Source organism: Macaca fascicularis, chromosome 3 (genome assembly GCF_037993035.2).
Source record: "Macaca fascicularis isolate 582-1 chromosome 3, T2T-MFA8v1.1".
Taxonomy (NCBI): domain Eukaryota; kingdom Metazoa; phylum Chordata; class Mammalia; order Primates; family Cercopithecidae; genus Macaca; species Macaca fascicularis.
In genome coordinates this window covers 48,026,846-48,046,117 of record NC_088377.1, presented here as the reverse complement: position 1 = coordinate 48,046,117, position 19,272 = coordinate 48,026,846, and the positions used below count along the sequence as shown (strand labels likewise).

At 53.3% G+C, this 19,272-nt stretch overlaps 1 protein-coding gene and 1 pseudogene across 8 annotated transcripts; one reads left to right on the top strand and one right to left on the bottom strand.

Moving 5' to 3' along the window:
• Positions 1 to 380: 380 nt before the first annotated feature.
• CPSF4 (cleavage and polyadenylation specific factor 4) lies at positions 381 to 19,171 on the bottom strand. 8 transcript variants are annotated; one of them, XM_015447098.4, is made up of 8 exons: positions 18,518 to 19,171; positions 12,944 to 12,994; positions 9,601 to 9,753; positions 7,515 to 7,610; positions 7,067 to 7,160; positions 5,019 to 5,091; positions 3,305 to 3,475; positions 381 to 1,337 (listed from the first exon to the last, which is right to left on the bottom strand). In XM_015447098.4, the coding sequence occupies exons 3-8, from the start codon at positions 9,746 to 9,748 to the stop codon at positions 1,269 to 1,271; spliced, it is 651 nt and encodes a 216-aa protein (XP_015302584.1). In that variant the 5' UTR covers positions 9,749 to 9,753; positions 12,944 to 12,994; positions 18,518 to 19,171; the 3' UTR covers positions 381 to 1,268. The 8 variants fall into 8 exon arrangements, 7 of the variants coding, with proteins under 7 accessions (XP_015302584.1, XP_015302585.1, XP_005549196.1 ...); XM_015447099.4 differs by having other exon boundaries at positions 3,305 to 3,400; XM_005549139.3 differs by having other exon boundaries at positions 18,929 to 19,171.
• Positions 12,244 to 15,267, top strand: LOC123572215 (SAP domain-containing ribonucleoprotein-like; annotated as a pseudogene).
• Positions 19,172 to 19,272: the final 101 nt, after the last annotated feature.

The window sequence follows — 19,272 nt, the reverse complement described above, 5'->3', positions numbered from 1 at the left end:
AGCACTAATGCCCACGCTGCAGAGTGTGGCCCTCCGGCTGAGGAAGCTTCTCTAGCAGGCTTAGTGGGATGGGAGTGACTGGGAAAAGTGAGGGGCCACGGCGACCCCTCCTTCTTCCCCTTCATCAGAGCCTCATTGGGGGTGGGATGCTGTGTTCCAGAAAGGGGGGCCACCTGACATCTGAGCTGAGGTGGAGAACCTGCCTGCTGGCTCCACAGGTCAGACTCCCAGACTTGACCAGCTGCTTGCACAAAGGCCTTCTGGGCAGCTGCACTTCCCTTTGTGAGATTGACATTTGTTGAAAGGGACAAGAAAGCTAGGCTGTGATTGCATCCAGTGTAAGAGGCTTGGCATGAGAACCTTAAGTAATGAGGCATGGCTTAAAAAACAAGCTTTAATCCATTTCATAAAAATTGTTCTTGCAATTGAACGTGGCCAGGCCCACATGCCCAGCAGGAGACAGGAGACAGTTTCACATTTTCCAGGCTCAGGACAAGGCAGTCTCCTCCACATGCCACAGGCATCTGAGTGAGTGTAGACGCCTGGCGGGCAGGAGGTAGGCACAGATGATCTGAAGGGGCCATCTATTTAAAGGTCTGCAGCTCCAGCTCAAGGGACACCTTAAACTCTGTCAGGAGCGTACCCCAAGAGAAAATTAAGCCCAGAGGAGAGAACCTCAGGCCTGAGAGCCCTGCACCCCTCCTCAACCGCTACCACCTGGGACCAGGGCCAGTCTGAGGCAATGGGGGCACCTGAATTTGCCCTGAAGGGCTCCCTCATTCAAATCACATAGAGGCACAGCTTTAGGATTCAGCAGGGCAGGGAGGAAGGAAGCAGGCGTGAGCTGGCCAAAGCTTTGAATGACCTACCAGCCCCTGCGGTCACCAAGAACTGGTGTTTAATGAGGGGAAAACCATCGCCACACAGAACTGCCTAGCCAAGCCCCTCCCCAGCAGCTTCCTCCCTCCCTGGATGAGGGGACTCGTGCCGGGAGTCCCGGAAAGGAGGCATCGATCCAGAAAGGGGGCATCGATGCCCAGCCAAATAGGATGTCGACTGCAGGGACCCAGCAGGACACTTGTCCCTTTTTCAAAAACTATTACGGCAGAATAATAGAAAACTAACAGGCGTGGCCCCTCAGAGCGATGAAACCCACATGCCTGCGGGCCAGCTCAAGCCACAGTCGCGCCAATAAGCGCATGAAATAGTTAAATGCACACTCCCAACAGCGGGGCCCCCGGGCTGCTCGGAGCTGGCTCCAGCTGCTGTCACTGTCCACTGAGAAAGGCCAAGTGCCCTTTGGTGCATCTGTTGGCGTAGTGTCCTTTCTCGCCACACTGGGAAGAGCAGGAAGTGGGGGGAAGAGGAGAGACAGACAATAACACTGTTCAAATGCAGTTTTCAACTAAGGCAGTGCCCACCAAATCCCCAGTCATCCACCAAGTCCCCAGTCGGAACAGGACTCTGAAATTCTCAGTGGTACAGTTTTTTTCAAATTGGAGGGTGAGGGAGCTCAGGATGGAAAGTGCAGTGGTGCAGAAACTAGCCAGCAAGTCACAGGTGCGAGGGAGAACAGGCCACCAGAAGGCGACCTGCTAGCACCCTGCAGGGGCTCTTTCAGGCCCACACCTCTCCCACATGGACACAGGGCCTGCCCAGGGAGGGACTCCCAAGTGGGTAGCAGGACAAAGAGAAGCCCGTGGCACCTGAGCTCCGCCACCCCGTCTGGGGACCAAGCCCCTCTGCACCACAGGCCAGTCACTTACCTCTAAGCCAAGGTCTGGGGTTCCCTGGCAGGAGACGGGAGGGAACAGCATGAGAAGTGCCCCAGCCCCCCCTCCCTTTGGGAACCAGTGCTGGGGACAGAAGGTGGGCTGTACCCAACGTTTTCCCTCGTGGCTGTGACACACCTGTCTAAGCTACCTTGGGGACAGGTTTTGATCACAGGATAAGAGAGATGGGATGATGCTTATAAGGGGAGCCTGCAGAGCCACATGACAAATCCAGCCCTGACCCTGCCTCATCCCATCCTGATTATCCAGGCCCTTCCGTAGTTTCTCTTTACTCTGTGACTCCTTAAACGGCAGCCTCAAGCACTGAACAAAAGGGTCAGGAGGCAGCTGGGGGCACTGTCTGCTGACACCCACCCCCCAGTCCCTGCTGCCCCGAGGGGCTCTGCCCAGTCAACACCCAGCACTCTTGCCAGCTCTATTCCCTGGCTCCGCAGTCCCTGTTTTCTTTCTTCCATGTTGGCCAGGCTAGTCTCGAACTCCTGACCTTGTTGTGATCTACCCGCCTTGGCCTCCCAAAGTGCTGGGATTACAGGGCGGCAAGATAACAGCTAAGTCTGCTCTATACACAGTCCCACTTCTGTGCTTTTTTTTTTTTTTTTTTTGAGACAACAGTCTCACTGTGTCGCCCAGGCTGGAGTGCAGTGGTGCAGTCATAACTCACTGCAGGCTTGACCTCCTGGGCCCAAGCAATCCTCCCACCTCAGCCTCCCCAGTAGCTAGGACTACAGGCATGTGCCACCACACCCAGCCTGTTTTGTGATTTCTAATCTGGACTCGTTCTTCAGAACTCCAGACGTAGGAATTGTGTGTGCCTTGGGTTGAGAACATACTCTTCCAAGAGTACTGGGGGTTGCTCCTGCCAGGTGCCAGGGGCATACCAATCCTGGGGCGATTTTAGATTAGAAAACTTAGTTTGTAACTTTCCAGCCTTAACCAAGGACATGAATATAGGCCCAGACTCATCAACAACATCAAACTATGAAGAGATTTCCCTCCTCTTTCCCCGCCTCCCACAGAGCCAAGATTGAACAGGACAGTTTTCGAGGAGGTTTCTTTGAGCTCACCCTTCCCCTGAGTCCATTTTATGTACTGGGGGAGGCGATGGGGACGGGGGTGCTGTAACCCAGTGTCCTGTCTCCTAGGATGTGCCCTGCAGGATCCGAGGATGCCTTCAGGACAGCCAGCGGCTCCAAGGGTTTACCCTTCCCTGGATCAGTGTTTCCATTTTGTTCCCGCCCTCTTGGGGGCTTCCCTCACCTGCCTGCAGGCCCCATCCATTCACTGGGCAGGCGTTCTCACCATCCTTTACTGTGCCTCAGTGCGGTGTGGTAGGAAATAGGACAGTCTCTAGCCCACCATAGTGGATGGGTAACTAGACTGTAACTTTATGCTTACAATCAGCAAAAACGAATGTTTTCACTTTTCTCATTTCACCAAACATATGGGGCATGAGGGAATGGCCACTGACAGTAAGGGAAGACCCCACCCCATCCCCCAGCCCAGGGACTCACCTTGTAACAGGTGACCTGCTCCAGTGGCCGGGGTCCCCGGTTGCCCGCGCTGCTGTTTTGACTCTGCATGACCCCGATGACCTGTGGGGTTCTCTGCTGATTGGGAGAAGAGTTCTGACTCGTTAACTGGATCAAGGAGGACGACCTTTGTAATGGCGGATTGTTACTTTGCTGGAAAGAGTTACACAACACGGTTTTACTGTGGAAAACACGTGCACGCAGACTACCGATGGGGACAGGAAAAAAGAGGGCGGGACTCGTCCCGCAAACGGCAGGAAGAAGGGCTTCCACAACAGCCCAGCTCAGGACAGCGGGCAACAGAGAAACATCTGGTGATGATGGCAGAAGCCACTGCCCGAAAAACACCATGCAGACACACAAAAACGAAAAATAAAATAGAAAACAAAACATCAAGGAGACAAGAGGAGGTCTCTGGGGCAGTGGGGCGAGGGCATGTTCAGGCCTTACTTTGGTTTCTGAGGTTCTGGCTTCAGGTCAGGATGAACGCTTGGTTCAGCCAGATGTTTAGCAGCCTACACGGCGAGCAAGTCACAGAAAAACAGTTGGAGCCTGACACACTGAGCTGCGTTCTCGGGCTGAGAGGACCCTCCTCTAGGGAGCCCCGCCAGGAGGGCCAGGGCTCCTGGGGTAGGGATTCCACAGCAGGGCCTCCTCCCGACCCGTGGGCTCCTGGCTCTGGCCCATAAATGCAGAACCCGAGCTAGAAAACCCCCAGGTTGGCATGGCTGCACCTACACCTGGAATTCCCGGCTTTCCCCATCAAGAGTTCAATATGACTGGCCTCCACGCAGCTGTATCCACTGCATCCTCTCCTGGCTGTTCAGCCTCTAGCACTTAGCGGGGCTGGTGGGGCTTTGGCAGCCAGTCCAGAGCCCAGCAGGGTAGGAGGTGAGGCTTTGGGCTCAGGTGGGTGGGCTTGGTGGGCCTGTTGGGAACCCTGCCTGATGCCCGCCCTGCCTTGATGCCAGCCCTTCCTCTTGGCTCAACCCCCGACTCCCATAACCAAACTCAGGGTGCCCTTGGCGTTGAGGGGCTGCTGCAGATCCCCATGTGTCTATGGCATTTCCCTCCCTCCTTGGGCTGGAGGGGTCGGACCAGCTGCTTGGCTGCGGGGCCCCTTATCTAGAAAACTGGAGCCAGCTGGGCCTGTTCTCACCCCTCCTCCCAGCCTCCACTCCACAGGAGCAGGGGCAGTGCTGGCCAGAGTGGTCAGTTCTGCTGCCACACCTGCTCCTGCCCAGTGGCGTCGCCTCAGGCAAGTCCCCCTGCTCTGGAAGTCTCAGTTCCCCTATCTGCAAAACGAAGGGTCTGGCCCAGGAGCAAAAGCAGCAGACACGTTGCCCAGGCCGGCTCCATGCCAGCTCCCCGGGCGCAGACATGGTGCCCAGGCCGGCTCCTGGGGCAGACGCTGCTGTGTCAGGCAGCCCCATCTCACAATGGGTGGCTGGTTGCATGGTGCCTCAACTTTGCTGCTGCGCTTGGCCTTGCTGAGGTTCCAGGGTGAGAGGCCCTGCATCTCTCGAGGGAGATACACATGGCTCTGCCCCTGACTTTTCTGCGGGAACTTGGGAGACGCCCCTTCTCTCCCAAGTTCTCCAGTGGGGTCTAAGGCAGACCGCACCCCCGGGGGACACTGAGGTTCTCGCTGGAGAAAAGGCACTTCCTTCCTACTGAGGAGGGCCAGGCACGGTACCTTTGCCGGAGGCTGGGTCTGCTGCGGCAGTGGGGGCTGCTCGGTGGTTCCCATGGGCAGTTCAAATCGAGGGCTGGTCACCAGCAGCCAGAGGGGATGAGAACAAGAGAAGGAGTCGGGGACGGGGGATGAGAAGAGAGAAGCCAGGCCATGCTCTTAAATTCCAGCCCTAGGAAAATCACACTCAGCTGCCCCAGCACAAAGTGATTTGACACAAGCTGCACGGATGGGGTGGGGCTGGCACTCAGCTCTGCTCCTGGGAGGCCACGGGAGTGGCGTGGAGAACACAACTGACTTGCCTGGGCTCAGGCCCAGCCCTGCCTACACTGAACTGGGATATTCATGGCCAGTGCTGCTCAGAAATGACAAAAGCTGCACCGGTACGCGCCTGCTGCGCCCCAGGAGCTGTACACAGGGAAGCCCCGCTCCCCGCAGGGTCTTACTCTGGCGTCAGCCCCTCCTCCCATCACTTGGTAACGGTCTGCCCCAGGCCACCTGCAGGTGCCTGCACTCTCATTCAGGGAGTAAGACCCAGTGGCAGCACCGGCCACTTCCCTGCAGTGAGAAGCAGGGACCAGGGTCCCCACAGACCTGGAGACTGTTATCCCGCTGCAGGTTCAGCAGTGTGGGCGAGGCAGCCAGGAGGAGGGGAGGCTTGTCTGCAGCCCCAGTGCCACCCCAGGCGGAAGCCCGGGTCCACAAGCAAAGTGACAGATGGGCACTGGGCTCCAAGGACAAGACAATGGAGCCAGAAGAGGGGTGCTAACCCCATGGAGCAAGAATTAAAACCGATCTTCAGAGGCTCACAGACTTGCTATCTATCTATCCTATCTAATCTATCCTATTTATCTATCTTATCTATCTATCTATCTAAACTATGATGGAGTCTCGCTCTATCTATCTATCTATCTATCTATCTATCTATCTATCTATCTATCTATTTATCTATCTATGTAAACTATGATGGAATCTCGCTCTGTCGCCCAGGCTGGAATGCAGTGGCACGATGTTGGCTCACTGCAACCTCCACCTCCCGGGTTCAAGTGATTCTTCTGCCTCAGCCTCCCAAGTAGCTGGGACTACAGACACACACCACTATGCCTGGCTTATTTTTGTATTTTTAGTAGGGACAGGGTTTCACCATATTGGCCAGGCTGGTCTTGAACTCCTGACCTCGTGATCTGTCCACCTCAGCCTCCCAAAGTGCTGGGAGTACAGGTGTGAGCCACCACACCCAGCCCAGACTTGCCTTTGACCATGTGCCCCTGACCAGGGACCAAGCCCTGTGCCTCAGTGTGCTGCTGTGTGAAATGGGTGTGTTCTCTCCTACCCTCACTGTTAGATGACTACTTATTCTATGTGAAACCCCAAGCTCGGCCGGGCGCGGTGGCTCATGCCTGTAATCCCAGCACTTTGGGAGGCCGAGGCGGGCGGATCACAAGGTCAGGAGATCGAGACCACGGTGAAACCCCGTCTCTACTAAAAATACAAAAAATGAGCCGGGCGCAGTGGCGGGCGCCTGGAGTCCCAGCTACTCGGGAGGCTGGGGCAGGAGAATGGCGTGAACCCAGGAGGCGGAGCTTGCAGTGAGCCAGGATCGCGCCACTGCACTCCAGCTTGGGCGACAGAGCAAGACTCCGTCTCAAAAAAAAAAAAAAAAAAAAAAGAAACCCCAAGCTCAGGGTTTTCTGAGCCTCCACATAGGAGACTGAAATTCTAGTTTCCTTCCTTTAGGGTGCAGGTTCTTAACTGGAAGTCCCCAAATTCCCTAAATGATATGCAAGGCTACATGTGTGTCTGTATCCCACAGCTTCCATTAGATTACCAGATGGCCCATGACCCAAGAAATGGGTCTAGGCAGCGCCACCTCTGGGCTCTGGTGGCCTTAAGCAGGGATTACTTCCCTATCTCCTGCCCCCACCCTTGGCTCTAGTACTGACATCACACAATGACCAAAGCCCAGGTGGCCCAGGGAAGATACAGAGGGCAGCACGGCCTGGGCTGGGAGCTGGGGTAGAGGGTAGAGGGCAGAGCGGCTGGCTACTCACTGCATGAATTTACATGAGGGCCCCTCTGGGCAGAATCCCACGAGGTAATTCACACAGATGACTCTCCGTGTGTGCCGGTGCCTGCAGAGGGGACCTGCAGAGCCAAGTGTCTGGTCACTTAGACATCCCCTCTACCAGTTAGAGAGCTGGAGCATGGCTTCAAATGCTGGCTGTCCCCCATTCATGGGAGACAGGGGGCAGGGACCTCACCTCCCAACACTGGCCTCCTTATCAAAAATGCAGGTGGACCACCACCCACCCAGCATTCTTGGGAGAGTCAAGGGAGATGAGGGGTATGAGCAAGCCGCTAGCTGCAGAATGTCTGGTTTTGCTGGGACAGGTAGGGCAAGATGTCCCAGGTAGACCAGATGGCAGCCTCCAGGGTCATGTAGGCAGAGAAGGGAGGACTTGGCTTCTTGCCAGGGGCCCAGCTCACCCTGGCACCTACCGTGCTTGCAGAAGCCGCGGTCATACCAAGGGCAGTCCTTGATCTTGGACTCGGGGTCGATGTGCAGGAAGGGACACTCCTTGTTGCTGCACTCTCCTGCAGGAAAACTCAGACGTGAGGCTGCTAGGAAGGCCGGGGCCAGGCCCACCTTGGCTTCATCCAAGGAAAAGAGGTTCTGGTGTCCAGTTTTGGCTTGATGAGCCCTGAGAGCCAGGGAAGAGTGTCTCTGAGCCCCAGCTTCCTGTGCAGTGGGGCTGTGACAGAAAAGCACCCATGGAGACCAGGAAGTTCCACTCTGATTGGCTCTTCATGTCTAAGAGCTGGGACAAGGGTAGGGAGAAGCACTAGTGGACCTGGCCCTCTCCGAAGCAGTGGGCCCCAGGGACCACCAGCACTGAGAACTGCCTTCCTGGGTAGTTGCCCGCTTCTTGGCTCACCTTCTCCAATCCACGTTAACAACTGTGCTCAAAATTCTAAGGAACTGCAAACTCCTTCCCCAGGCTCCCCCACAGGCTCCGCCTCTGCCACCCCCCAGTCACATGGGTCTCCCTGCACCAGGACCAGCCCCTTCTCAGTCTTCCACTCCTAGCTCAGGAATCCCCTCATCCTTGACCACTCTGCCTCAAGGTTCTGGTCATGGTTTCCTTCCTTCAGAGCACTTGTCACAAGTAATTTCTTCTCTGTTCGTCTCATGGCTTATCGGCTACATCTTTCCCTGGACCACAAGAGTGAAGAATTCACAGGGCAAGGACCTCTTCACCACTGTCCCTCCAGTGCCTAGAAAGGAGGCCCTCAACCCAATGTCTGTGGTGCAGGTGACAGAAGCTGCACACAGTGTGTCCTGCACCAGGGCCGTCAGCAAGGAAGGAGCGACCCCCAGGCCACTTGGATAGCGGTGCCTTGAAAGCCTGCCCAGGAGAGCCAGCTGCTGCCTCTGGGGACAGATGGGAGGCCACTGCCCCATCCCAGTGCTGCTATGGGCAAGGCGTCAGGGGGGAACATGCTACATTGCACAATAGCAGAGGACAGCACTTGGGGAGCTGGGAAGCTTGGGTTCTATTTCTTCTCAGCTTATGCCACCTCCACAAAACAAGCCACAGCTCTCATTAATAAGCCAGCAGGCCACACCTATTGGGATGCTGAAATAATGTCTCCTCCAAAAGCAGTGCTTTGAAAGCATGAAGCATATCCAGTACCCCTTGGCTCCCTGCAGGATTCCGGCCTTCTGCCGGGCTCCCTGCCCAGGACTAGAGCCAGCCTCATGCTGACCCACAGAGCTGCTTCTTCGGAAACCACGAAGTGCAGACCTGAGCAGAGACCCTGGGGACTCATTCCAGCAGGGAGCACAACATCTCTGCCAGACTCTGTGCCAGCCCCACCGACTCCATCCCGTCTCCCGCTTCTCCACGCAGGCCACTCAGGACAGCTGAGGCCACGCATTCTCTAAGCAGGGCTCAAGGCAAGCTTGGTGTACCAGAAGACACATCTGAGGCTGCCATTTTGAAGGACTGTTAAGGATGGCTGAAATGTCACCAGGATCACGGCTCCCAGAGAGAAGGAACCAGCTCCGGCCTGAGAGGCAGTTCCCACACTGTAGGGAGAAGTGGGTTTCAGGGAGAAGGTGGATGTGGACAGAAACCAACCACGGACATAATGCAGCCAGCTGCACAACTCGCTGCTTCCGGGTCACCCTCATTAGCCTCAAATCCCAGAGTGATTGAAAGAGCTCCAAACACTGAAGCACTCCAAAAGAATGCAAGGGGTCTGGCGCAGTGGCTCACGCCTGTAATCCCAGCACTTTGGGAGGCTGAGGCAGGCAGATCATTCGAGCCCAGGCGTTCAAGACCAGTATGTGAAACATAGCGAGACCCTGTGTCTTAAAAAAAAAAAAAAAAAAAAGAGATGAGCAGGAAATAGCCACGCTGTCTCCTAAAAGCTGGCTGAGGCTGGCAGGCTCTGCCCAAGTTTCTCCTCTGAGAATGGAAAGATGGGAAAAGCAGGCAGAGAGTGTGTGGGCACTGGGCAGCCAACAGACCCCTCTGCACCCTGGTTCTCAGCAGAGCCTCCAGAGCTCCAGGTGCCTTACCGAACTTGGAGTAGAAGTAGCACTCGGGCATCTTGGTCATGTCATACTCATGCAGGAACTCGCACTGGTCCCCTTTCTTGCATAGGCCACGCAGCCAGTGTTTGCACACAACTGTCTTCTCACCGCTGATGTGGCGAAACGGACACATGCCCCCTGCCGGGAAGATAGGGACAGGGTGTCAGCAGAGAGGCCACCCTGAGCCCAGGGGACAGGGCCTAGAGAAGCTGAGGCATCTTCACCTCCTAACTCCTGGAGCCACCTGAGGGCATCATGTCCTGCAAGGGGGCAGAGGTCTGCCTCACAGAAGGCAACATGATTTGAGGCAGTACGCTGACAGACACTTTACATTTTAATAGTTACTCATGGCCGGGCGCGGTGGCTCACGCCTGTAATCCTAGCACTTTGGAAGGCCGAGGCGGGCGGATCATGAGGTCAGGAGATTGAGACCATCCTGGCTGACACGGTGAAACCCCATCTCTACTAAAAATACAAAAAAATTAGCTGGGCGCCTATAGTCCCAGCTACTCGGGAGGCTGAGGCAGGAGAATGGCATGAACCCAGAAGGCGGAGCTTGCAGTGAACCGAGATCCCACCACTGCACTCCAGCCTGGGCGACAGAGCGAGACTCCCTCTCAAAAAAAAAAAAAAAAAAAAAAAAAAAGTTACTCATCATCTCACAGATATTACTGTAAGATGGAGGCATAAAAAAGAGGGAGATGCTGGGAGGCTGAGGCGTGTGGATCACGAGGTCAGGAGTTCGAGACCAGCCTGACCGACATGATGAAACCCCATCTCTACTAAAAATACAAAAAAAATTAGCTGGGTGTAGTGGTGGGGGTGCCTGTAATCTCAGCTACTTGGGAGGCTGAGGCTGGAGAATCGCTTGAACCCAGGAGGCGGAGGTTGTAGTGACCGGAGATCACGCCATTGCACTCCAGCCTGGGTGACAAGAACAAAACTCTGTCCCCCCCAAAAAAAAAAGAAAAAAAAAGAAAGATGAACTTAGCCGGGTGTAGTAGCTCACACCTATGATCCTAGTACTTTGGGAGGCCAAGACAGGAAAATCACTTGAGCCCAGAAGTTCGAGATCAGCCTGAGACTTTGTCTTCACTAAATAAATAAATAAGTAAATAAGCAAGCAAGCAAGCTGGGAGGCCAGACACAGCGGCTCACACCTGTAATCGCAGCACTCTGGGAGGCCGAGGTGGTGGATCATCTGAGGTCAGGAGTTCGAGACCAGTCTGGCCAAAACATAATGAAACCCTGTCTATACTAAAAATACAAAAATTTAGCTGGGTGTGGTGGTGTGCACCTGTAATCCCAGCTACTCGGGAGGCTAAGGCAGGAGAATTGCTCGAACCCAGGAAGCAGAAGTTGCAGTGAGCCAAGATCACACCACTGTACTCCAGCCTGGGCAACAAGAGCAAAACTCTGTCTGAAAGAAAAAAAAAAAAAAAAAAAAAAAAAAAAAAAATTAGTTGGGTATGGTGGTGCACACCTATAGTCCCGGCTACTGGGGAGGCTGAGGTGGGAGGATCACTTGGGCCCAGGAGGCTGAGCTTGCAGTGAGCTATGACTGTGCCACTGCACTCCAGCCTAGGTGACAGAGTAAGATGCTGCCTCTTAAAAAAAAAGACCAATTTCAGAATTGAGGAAATGTGATGTATACACATGGAGGGACATGTGCCTTTTGGGACAGAGCCAGCCTCTGGGGATGTGCGGGACTTCTAACAGGTGGCCTGGCAAGACAACCATGGAGGTCCATTCTACACTTCTGCTGTCCAATATGGCAGCTGCTAGCCCCATGTGACTACTGACCATTTGAAACATGACTAGTGTGTCTGAGAATTTCAAGTTTTAAATGTGATTTGATTTTACTTAAATATGAACTGCCACATGTGACTAGTGGCTACTGTATTAGTCAACAGAGAGATAGTCAGAATGCCCTGTGTTAGGGATGGCTGTGCTAACAGAAGGTGGCTGGTCAGAAGGGCAGAATTACTGAGCAAAGACATGGGAGCAAGACCAGAGGCCCAGTGGAGGTAAGGACGTTCTGACGACATTGTGAAGTTGGCCTGGCTGATCTGCCAGGAAGTCTACTACCACAGTGGTAAATGACTATGTTATAGAAGCAAAGCTCACCAAACCATTCATTAAAACCAGCCCTTTGCTCTGATTCTCTGCTCCCCTTTTTCAAGCTTCTGATTAATATTTAAGTCTCCTAAATAAATTTTCCTACAGGAGAAAAATGCCCAGACCATGGAAAGTTAAGGTTATGCCTAGTGATACTTCTTTTTTTTTGAGACGGGGTCTCCCTCTGCTACCCAGGCTGGAGTGCAGTGGTGCGATCTAGGCTCACTGCAACCTCTGCCTCCTGGGTTCAAGTGATTCTCCTGCCTCAGCCTCCCAAGTAGCTGGGATTATAGATGGGCGTCACCACGCCCAGTTAATTTTTGTATATTTAGTAGAGATGAGGTTTCACCATGTTGGCCAGGTTGGTCTCAAACTCCTGACCTCAGGTGATCCATCCGCCTCGGCCTCCCAAAGTGCTGGGATTACAGGCGTGAGCCACCGCGCCTGGCCCCTAGTGATACTTCTGATGGATTCACCCAGCCCACATACAATTATTAAAAGAGCACAGCCGGAGGGGTAACAAGATGGCGACCGAGACAGTGGCGCTCCATAAGCTGAAGCTTGCTGAACTAAAGTAAGAATGTCTTGCTCGTGGTTGGGAGACCAAGGGAATGAAGCAAGATCTTTTCTTTTTTTTTGAGATGGAGTCTTGCTCTGTTGCCAGGCTGGAGTGCAATGGCATGATCTCGGCTCACTGAAACCTCTGACTCTCTGGTTCAAGGGATTCTCCCACCTCAGTAGTCTTGTGTAGTCTGTGTTGGGGGCTGGTTATGGAGAACAAGACCCCACAAGATGGGTTATCATGGGGTGTTTTGGATGGGAGGCCACAGAAAACCATGAGCCCGTGGAGACTATGGAATGAGAAAGACCTGGGTTCAGACACTGGGCTCCGCCACTGATTAACTCTGTGACATTGAGAAAGCTCCTGAATGTCTCAATGCTGGGGGCTTCTTTCCATGTCACATCAGCTTGTGGCCACGGGGAATGCGAAGTGATAAGGCAGCCTTAGAGCCAGGTTCAGTCCTGCGTTTAGGTTTCAGGTGGAACGCCCCATCAGGTTCCTAGCCTGTCCAAACCAGTTTTATCTACAGAGATCGTTAGTCTGTAAAAAGCAATGTGAGCCAGAGCCCTGGCGGCCTCCAACTCAGCTGGGGACAAGGAGGTGGAAGGGCGCCTCGGGAAGCACATCAGGGAGCCCAGAGTTTCTTACCTTTGCCGCAGGCAGCTTTCAAAAAGAATTCACAGACAGCAGCACCCGACTCTGTAGAAAGGAGAGAAAACGAGAGGAATCAAACAAAGAGGTGCAATTGCTATTGACGATGTCTGAAGACAGTGGGAGGGAACCCTTCCGACTTCTTGACCCACCAAGGGTTCAGGGTACTGGAAATAAAGTAGCAAAAGTATGCAAAGCCCAACCAAGCAAGGAAGAAGCTGCTTATGTTAGGCATGCCCTACAAAATGAGACACATACATTGAGAGCAGTCATTACCCAGTGCTTTGAGAGCCTCCTGTATATAAGATCTTTTCAAGGAGTTAAGAGCGGGTGGGGAAAGGAAGGCTGGAGTACAAGATCCCAGAAATAATTTTTTTTTTTTTTTGAGATGGAGTTTCACTCTTGTTGCCTGGGCTGGAGTACAATGGCGCGATCTCAGCTCACTGTAATTTCCGCCTCCCAGGTTCAAGCAATTCTCCTGCCTCAGCCTCCCAAGTAGCTGGGATTACAGGCGCCTGCCACCACGCCCACCTAATTTTTGTATTTTCAGTAGAGATAGGGTTTTGTTGGCCAGGTTGGTCTCGAACTCCTGACCTCAGGTGATCCACCCACCTCGGCCTCCCAAAGTGCTGGGATTACAGGCATAAGCCACCGTGCCTGACCCACAGAAATAAATTAATGGCCCCCAGCTGACACCTTCCTCCAGGAAGGTGAATTCACGGACACCTTAACATGAGGCAGAGGGGAGGAATGATCTCACAGAAGTATAGACAGTCAGGGCCTCTGAGAAGGGTTAGGCTTCAAGGAAGAGGCAGTGCCTCTGAGACACTAGTCCAAAGGGAAGCACGTTAAGTGCAGACACAGAGGACTGCTTTTAATATGCAACATCCATATACAATTTTTTTCTAGTGTTTTGAGACAGTCTCACTCTGTCACCCAGACTAGAGTGCAGTGGTGCGATCTCGGCTCACTGCAACCTCCGCCTCCCCAGTTCAAGAGAGTCTCCTGCCTCAGCTTCCTGAGTAGCTGGGATTATAGGTGTGCACCACCACGCCTGGCTAATTTTTTTGTATTTTTAGTAGAGAGGGGGTTTTGCCATGTTGGCCAGGCTGGTCTCAAACTACTGGCTTCAAGTGATCCGCTTACCTTGGCCTGCCAAAGTGCTGGGATTACAGACGTGAGCCACCACGCCTGGCCCACATACAATGATTACAGGCTGGTTTCGAACTCCTGACCTCGTGATTTGCCTGCCTTGGCTTCCCAAAGTGCTAGGATTACAGGCGTGAGCCACCGCAACCCACCCCACATACAATTATTAAAAAAGCACACCCGGAGGGGGTAACAAGATGGTAACTGAGATGGTGGAGCTCCATAAGCTGAAGCTTGCTGAACTAAACAAGAATGTCTTACTTGTGGTTTGGAGACCAAGGGAATAAAGCAAGATCTTATCCACAGACTCCAGGCGTATCTTGAAGAACATGCTGAAGGGAGGCAAATGAAGATGTACTGGGAGATGAAACAGAAGAAGAAACAAACCCCCTGTCAAAGAGGAAGAACCCCCTGAAAAAAAACTGTTGATGTGGCAGCAGAGAAGAAAGTGGTGAAAATTACATCTGAAATACCACTCAATGAAAATTACATCTGAATACCATTCTGAGAGAATGCAGAAGAGGGCTGAACGATTCAGTGTACGTGTGAGCTTGGAGAGTAAGAAAGCTACCTGGGCAGCTAGGTTGGGGATTTCTTCAGTTCCAACACAAGTCTGTCACCTGAGAACAAACCTACGGTTAACTTGGATAAGTCCAAGGAAAGAGCTCAAAGATTTGGTTTGGGCCGGGCGCGGTGGCTCAAGCCTGAAATCCTAGCACTTTGGGAGGCTGAGACGGGCGGATCACGAGGTCAGGAGATTGAGACCATCCTGGCTAACACGGTGAAACCCTGTCTCTACTAAAAAATACAAAAAACTAGCCGGGCGAGGTGGCAGGCGCCTGTAGTCCCAGCTACTTGGGAGGCTAAGGCAGGAGAATGGCGTAAACCCGGGAGGCGGAGCTTGCAGTGAGCTGAGATCCGGCCACTGCACTCCAGCCCGGGCGACAGAGCGAGACTCCGTCTCAAAAAAAAAAAAAAAAAAAAAAAAAAAGATTTGGTTTGAATGTCTCTTCAATCTCCAGAAAGTCTGAAGATGACAAGAAACTGAAAAAGAGGAAGGAGCGATTTGGGATTGTCACAAGTTCAGCTGGAAATGGAACCACAGAGGATAAAGAGGTAGAGAAGAGGAAAAGAGCAGAGCGCTTTGGGACTGCCTAATGAAAGGTTCTTGATACTTTCTGTTCTCCAGTGTTTTCCATTTCTCTCATTCTTTTTTTTTTTTTTTTTTTTTGAGACGGAGTCTCACTCTGTTACCCAGGCTGGAGTGCAGTGGTGCGATCTTGGCTCACTGCAAGCTCCGCCTCCCAGGTTCATGCTATTCTCCTGCCTCAGCCTCCTGAGTAGCTGGGACTACAGGCGCCTGCCACCACGCCCGGCTAATATTTTGTATTTTTAGTAGAGACGGGGTTTCACCGTGGTCTCGATCTCCTGACCTTGTGATCCGCCCGCCTCGGCCTCCCAAAGTGCTGGGATTCATTTCTCTCATTCTTTTTGGTCACATATATACCTAAATGCACAGTCATGTGCCTATGTCCCTGCCTCGAAATGAGGAAGCATGTACCCCAGGTACATCTGTGAACTGCCGCAGCAGTTTGACTTATTGCTGTTTCAGCTTTAAGGTTGTTGTGCTTTTGTTTTTGATTATGTTGCTTGTTAACAAAAAGAAAAAAGAAAAAAAAAAGCACAGCCTTTCATTCCCACAGTTAAGAGTGTGCTGGAATTCAGTGGGCTCCAGGGACTAGCTGTTCTGATGAGTCCAGGAATTCACCAGCACCCGGTTTCCAGACTAAACTGACCTTGGCATCAGAAACAGTTTCCTTACAAGTAACCATTTTAGAATTGCTGAAAAACCAATGACAGCATCTCTGAAGTCCACTTAACGTGCCCCCCCTTACTAAATCACAAAAGATTCCTTGGCTGTCACAGGGAGGTCACTCTATTTGCATTTCAAAAAGTCTGAAAGTGGCCAGGTGTGGTGACTCACGTCTGTAATCCTAGCACTTCCGGAGGCCGAGGCGGGTGGATCACTTGCGGCGGGTGGATCACTTGCCGGGTGGATCACTTGCCGTCAGGAGTTCATGTAGAGAAACCCCGTCTCTACTAAAAATGCAAAAATTAGCCAGGCGTGGTGGCACATGCCTGTAATCCCAGCTACTCGGGAGGCTGAGGCAGGAGAATCGCTTGAACCCAGAGGCAGAGGTTGCAGTGAGCCAAGATTACATCACTGTGCTCCAGCCTGGGCAACAAGAGCAAGACTCTGTCTCAAAAAAAAAAAAAAAAAAAAAAAAATTCTGAAAGTATCTCTGGTCTGGTCTTTCTCTTCAGAGGTTAGAGTTGTTTCTGCTCAGAAATCCACAGTTCTGGGAACTGAGCCTCATGTGGATGGGATGAGTATGCCTTATGGGCAAAGTGACAGTTATTCCCAAACCTCAGATGGGCATGAAGAGGAGGGATGGGTGAGGAAGGGCTGTGGCCTCACTAGGCTTTAACTGAACAGGATATGGACAAGCAGTGAGTGTGGAGGGTGCCTACCAACTCTGAAGCCCTGGCTGGGGCAGCACCCAGGGCCAGGCGTGTCCCTGGTCTCAAGAACAGGTATGTGGGCCCCTCACCACTGTACCTCCCCTCACAGGCTTGTGGATCTGTCAGGTGGCAGAAGGATGGAAGGGAAAGATCTGCCCTGCATGGGTGGTTCCATGGTCTCAAGCCAGTGCCATCAAGACAGGAAAAGGCCGACTGGGCGCAGTGGCTCACGCCCGTAATCCCAGCACTTTGGGAGGCCAAGGCAGGCGGATCATTTGAGGTCAGGAGTTCAAGACCAGCCTGGCCAACATGGTGAAACCTCATCTCTACTGAAAATACAAAAATTAGTTGGGCATGGTGGCGGGAGGCTATAATCCCAGCTACTCAGGAGGCCGAGGCAGGAGAATTGCTTGAACCCGGGAGGTGGAGGTTGCGGTAAGCTGAGATCACGCCATTGCACTCCAGCCTGGGCAACAACAGCGAAACTCCATCTCAAAAAAAAAGAGACAGGAAAAGGCCACATGTGCAGGGATGAAGTTATCACAGGACTCGAGGGGTAGGTAAGAGGGGGTGTGTGTGTGTGAATTTCAGCAGCTGCTTTTTAGGGGGTGTACAGTGGCGATGGTGTTTGTGCGTGTGTCAAATAGGGTGGTCTGATGATGTCTCTTTATAAGCACTATCTTGTTTTTCTTGATGACTTAACTTCCAACGAAACTATCTTGTACAGAAGTATCACCATGTAAAGTTGTGGGACAGGCAGCAAAAAAAATTTATATATATACACACACACACACACACATATATATATATATATATATATATATAGGCCAATATAGGCCAGGTGTGGTGGCTCATGCCTGTAATCCCAGTACTTCTGAAGGCCGAGGTGAAAGGATCGCTTGAGCCCAGGAGTTCAAGACCAACCCTGGGAAACATGGTGAAACAGTGTCTCTACCAAGAAACACACACACACAAAATTTGCCAGGCGTGTTGGTGCACACCTGTGGTCCCAACTACTTGGGAAACTGAGGTGGGAGGATTGTCAGAACCTGGGAAGTCGAGGCTGCATTGAGCCATGATTGCGCCACTGCACCCAGCCTGGGCAAAAGAGGAGCCCCTGTCTCAAAAGCAAACAAACAACAACAAAAAAACCACAGAAAGGGACAGACTCAGAGGTCACATGTGCATGAGAAGGTGTGGCCGCCTGAGGGGAGAGAGGCTGCTGGGAGACGTGGGAGACCCCGCTGGTAGTGCGGGGCGACAGCACACAACACTGGAGAACTTGCCTGGCTCTGCTATGCACTGAGTGGTCGTCAGCAAGTCCCTTCCCCTGCTTGGGTCTCAGTTTCCCCATCTGTGGATTGAACTCAGTGACTTCCACAAGCCCGCGGACTTTAAGGCTATAGCATTAGATTTCAAGTGTGTCCGGATAGGAAAGAAGACACAAAGAAAACTACCGGTTTCTTTTAAAGTACAAGATATGGGGAGCCAGGAGCCACCATGTGAAAGGGAGGAGTGAAGGGAGTTCAGGCTAAGGGACCACACCAGCTGCTGGGTGTGATGAACAACTCAGAGTTGGGGTCCAGAAAAAAGTAGGGACAGGCCAAAAACTAAGGATGAGCTCCCAGGAGAGAGAGTCCTAGAAGGAAGTTTAAGAGTCTAGCTGGGGTCTCCTACAGAGAGGTGGTCCTTCCCTCAGCACGCCTCCTCCAACAGCCTAGTTTTGATGAAAGCAAAAAGAAGAGACGCTCAATGTAGCGGGGTTGGGAGGTAGGGGGTGCGATATCCTAGTACTCTCCTGTAGCTGGGAGAGTGTTGAGGGAGAGTTCCAATCCAGGATAACCCACCCTTATTCAAGAATTAAGCGAACGGACAAGGTCCTACCCGCCTACAGATTACCTTTAAACAGCCGCAGGGGGCCAAAGATCCGAGGCAGTGAACTCCTGAGTTCGAGTGAGGGGAAAAGGGGTCCCCAGACGGTGGAAATGGGGACCTGGGAGTCAGGAGTCCTGGAACCAAGGGGGAGCGTCCCGGGATCCAGAAGAGGAGGTCTCAGGATGGAGTGAGAAGAGTCCCGGATCACAGATGAGGGAGTTCGGGAACTAAAGGGGAGGGTCCCAGGACCCGGAGGAGGTGGGAGGGACTCTCAAGACATAGAGGGAGGAGTCCCGCGACCGAAGGGGAGGGGTCCCAGGATCCAGAGGAAGCCGGGGGAGGTCTCAGGACCGAGGCGAAGGAGTCCCGGGAACACAGAGGAGCGGGTCAGGGGTTCGAGTCGCTCTCGCCCTCCCGCCAGGGCCCCGCGCTCACTGTCCATGCCGGGGAAGGGCAGCGGCTGCGCCCCGAGCTGCTGCTCCACTGCGATCTCCAAGTCAAACTTGATGTGGTCCACGCTGGCGATTATTTCCTGCATGGCGGCGGCGGCGGCCCCACCGGCCCGGCTCCCCCTCGGTCTCCTGCAGCCCTCTCGCCTCTCTACCCGCCGCCGGGCCCGCCGCACACGCTCCTCCTGCGCCTCGCAGCCGCCGCCGCCGCCGCCGCCCGAGGGATGCCGGGAGCGCCCAGAGCCCGCGCCGGTTCTTGCGCCTGTCCAGGCACTGCCAATCGAGCGCGGAGTCCCGCCGCTCCGCTAGTCCCGGCTAGCCGCCAGCCGA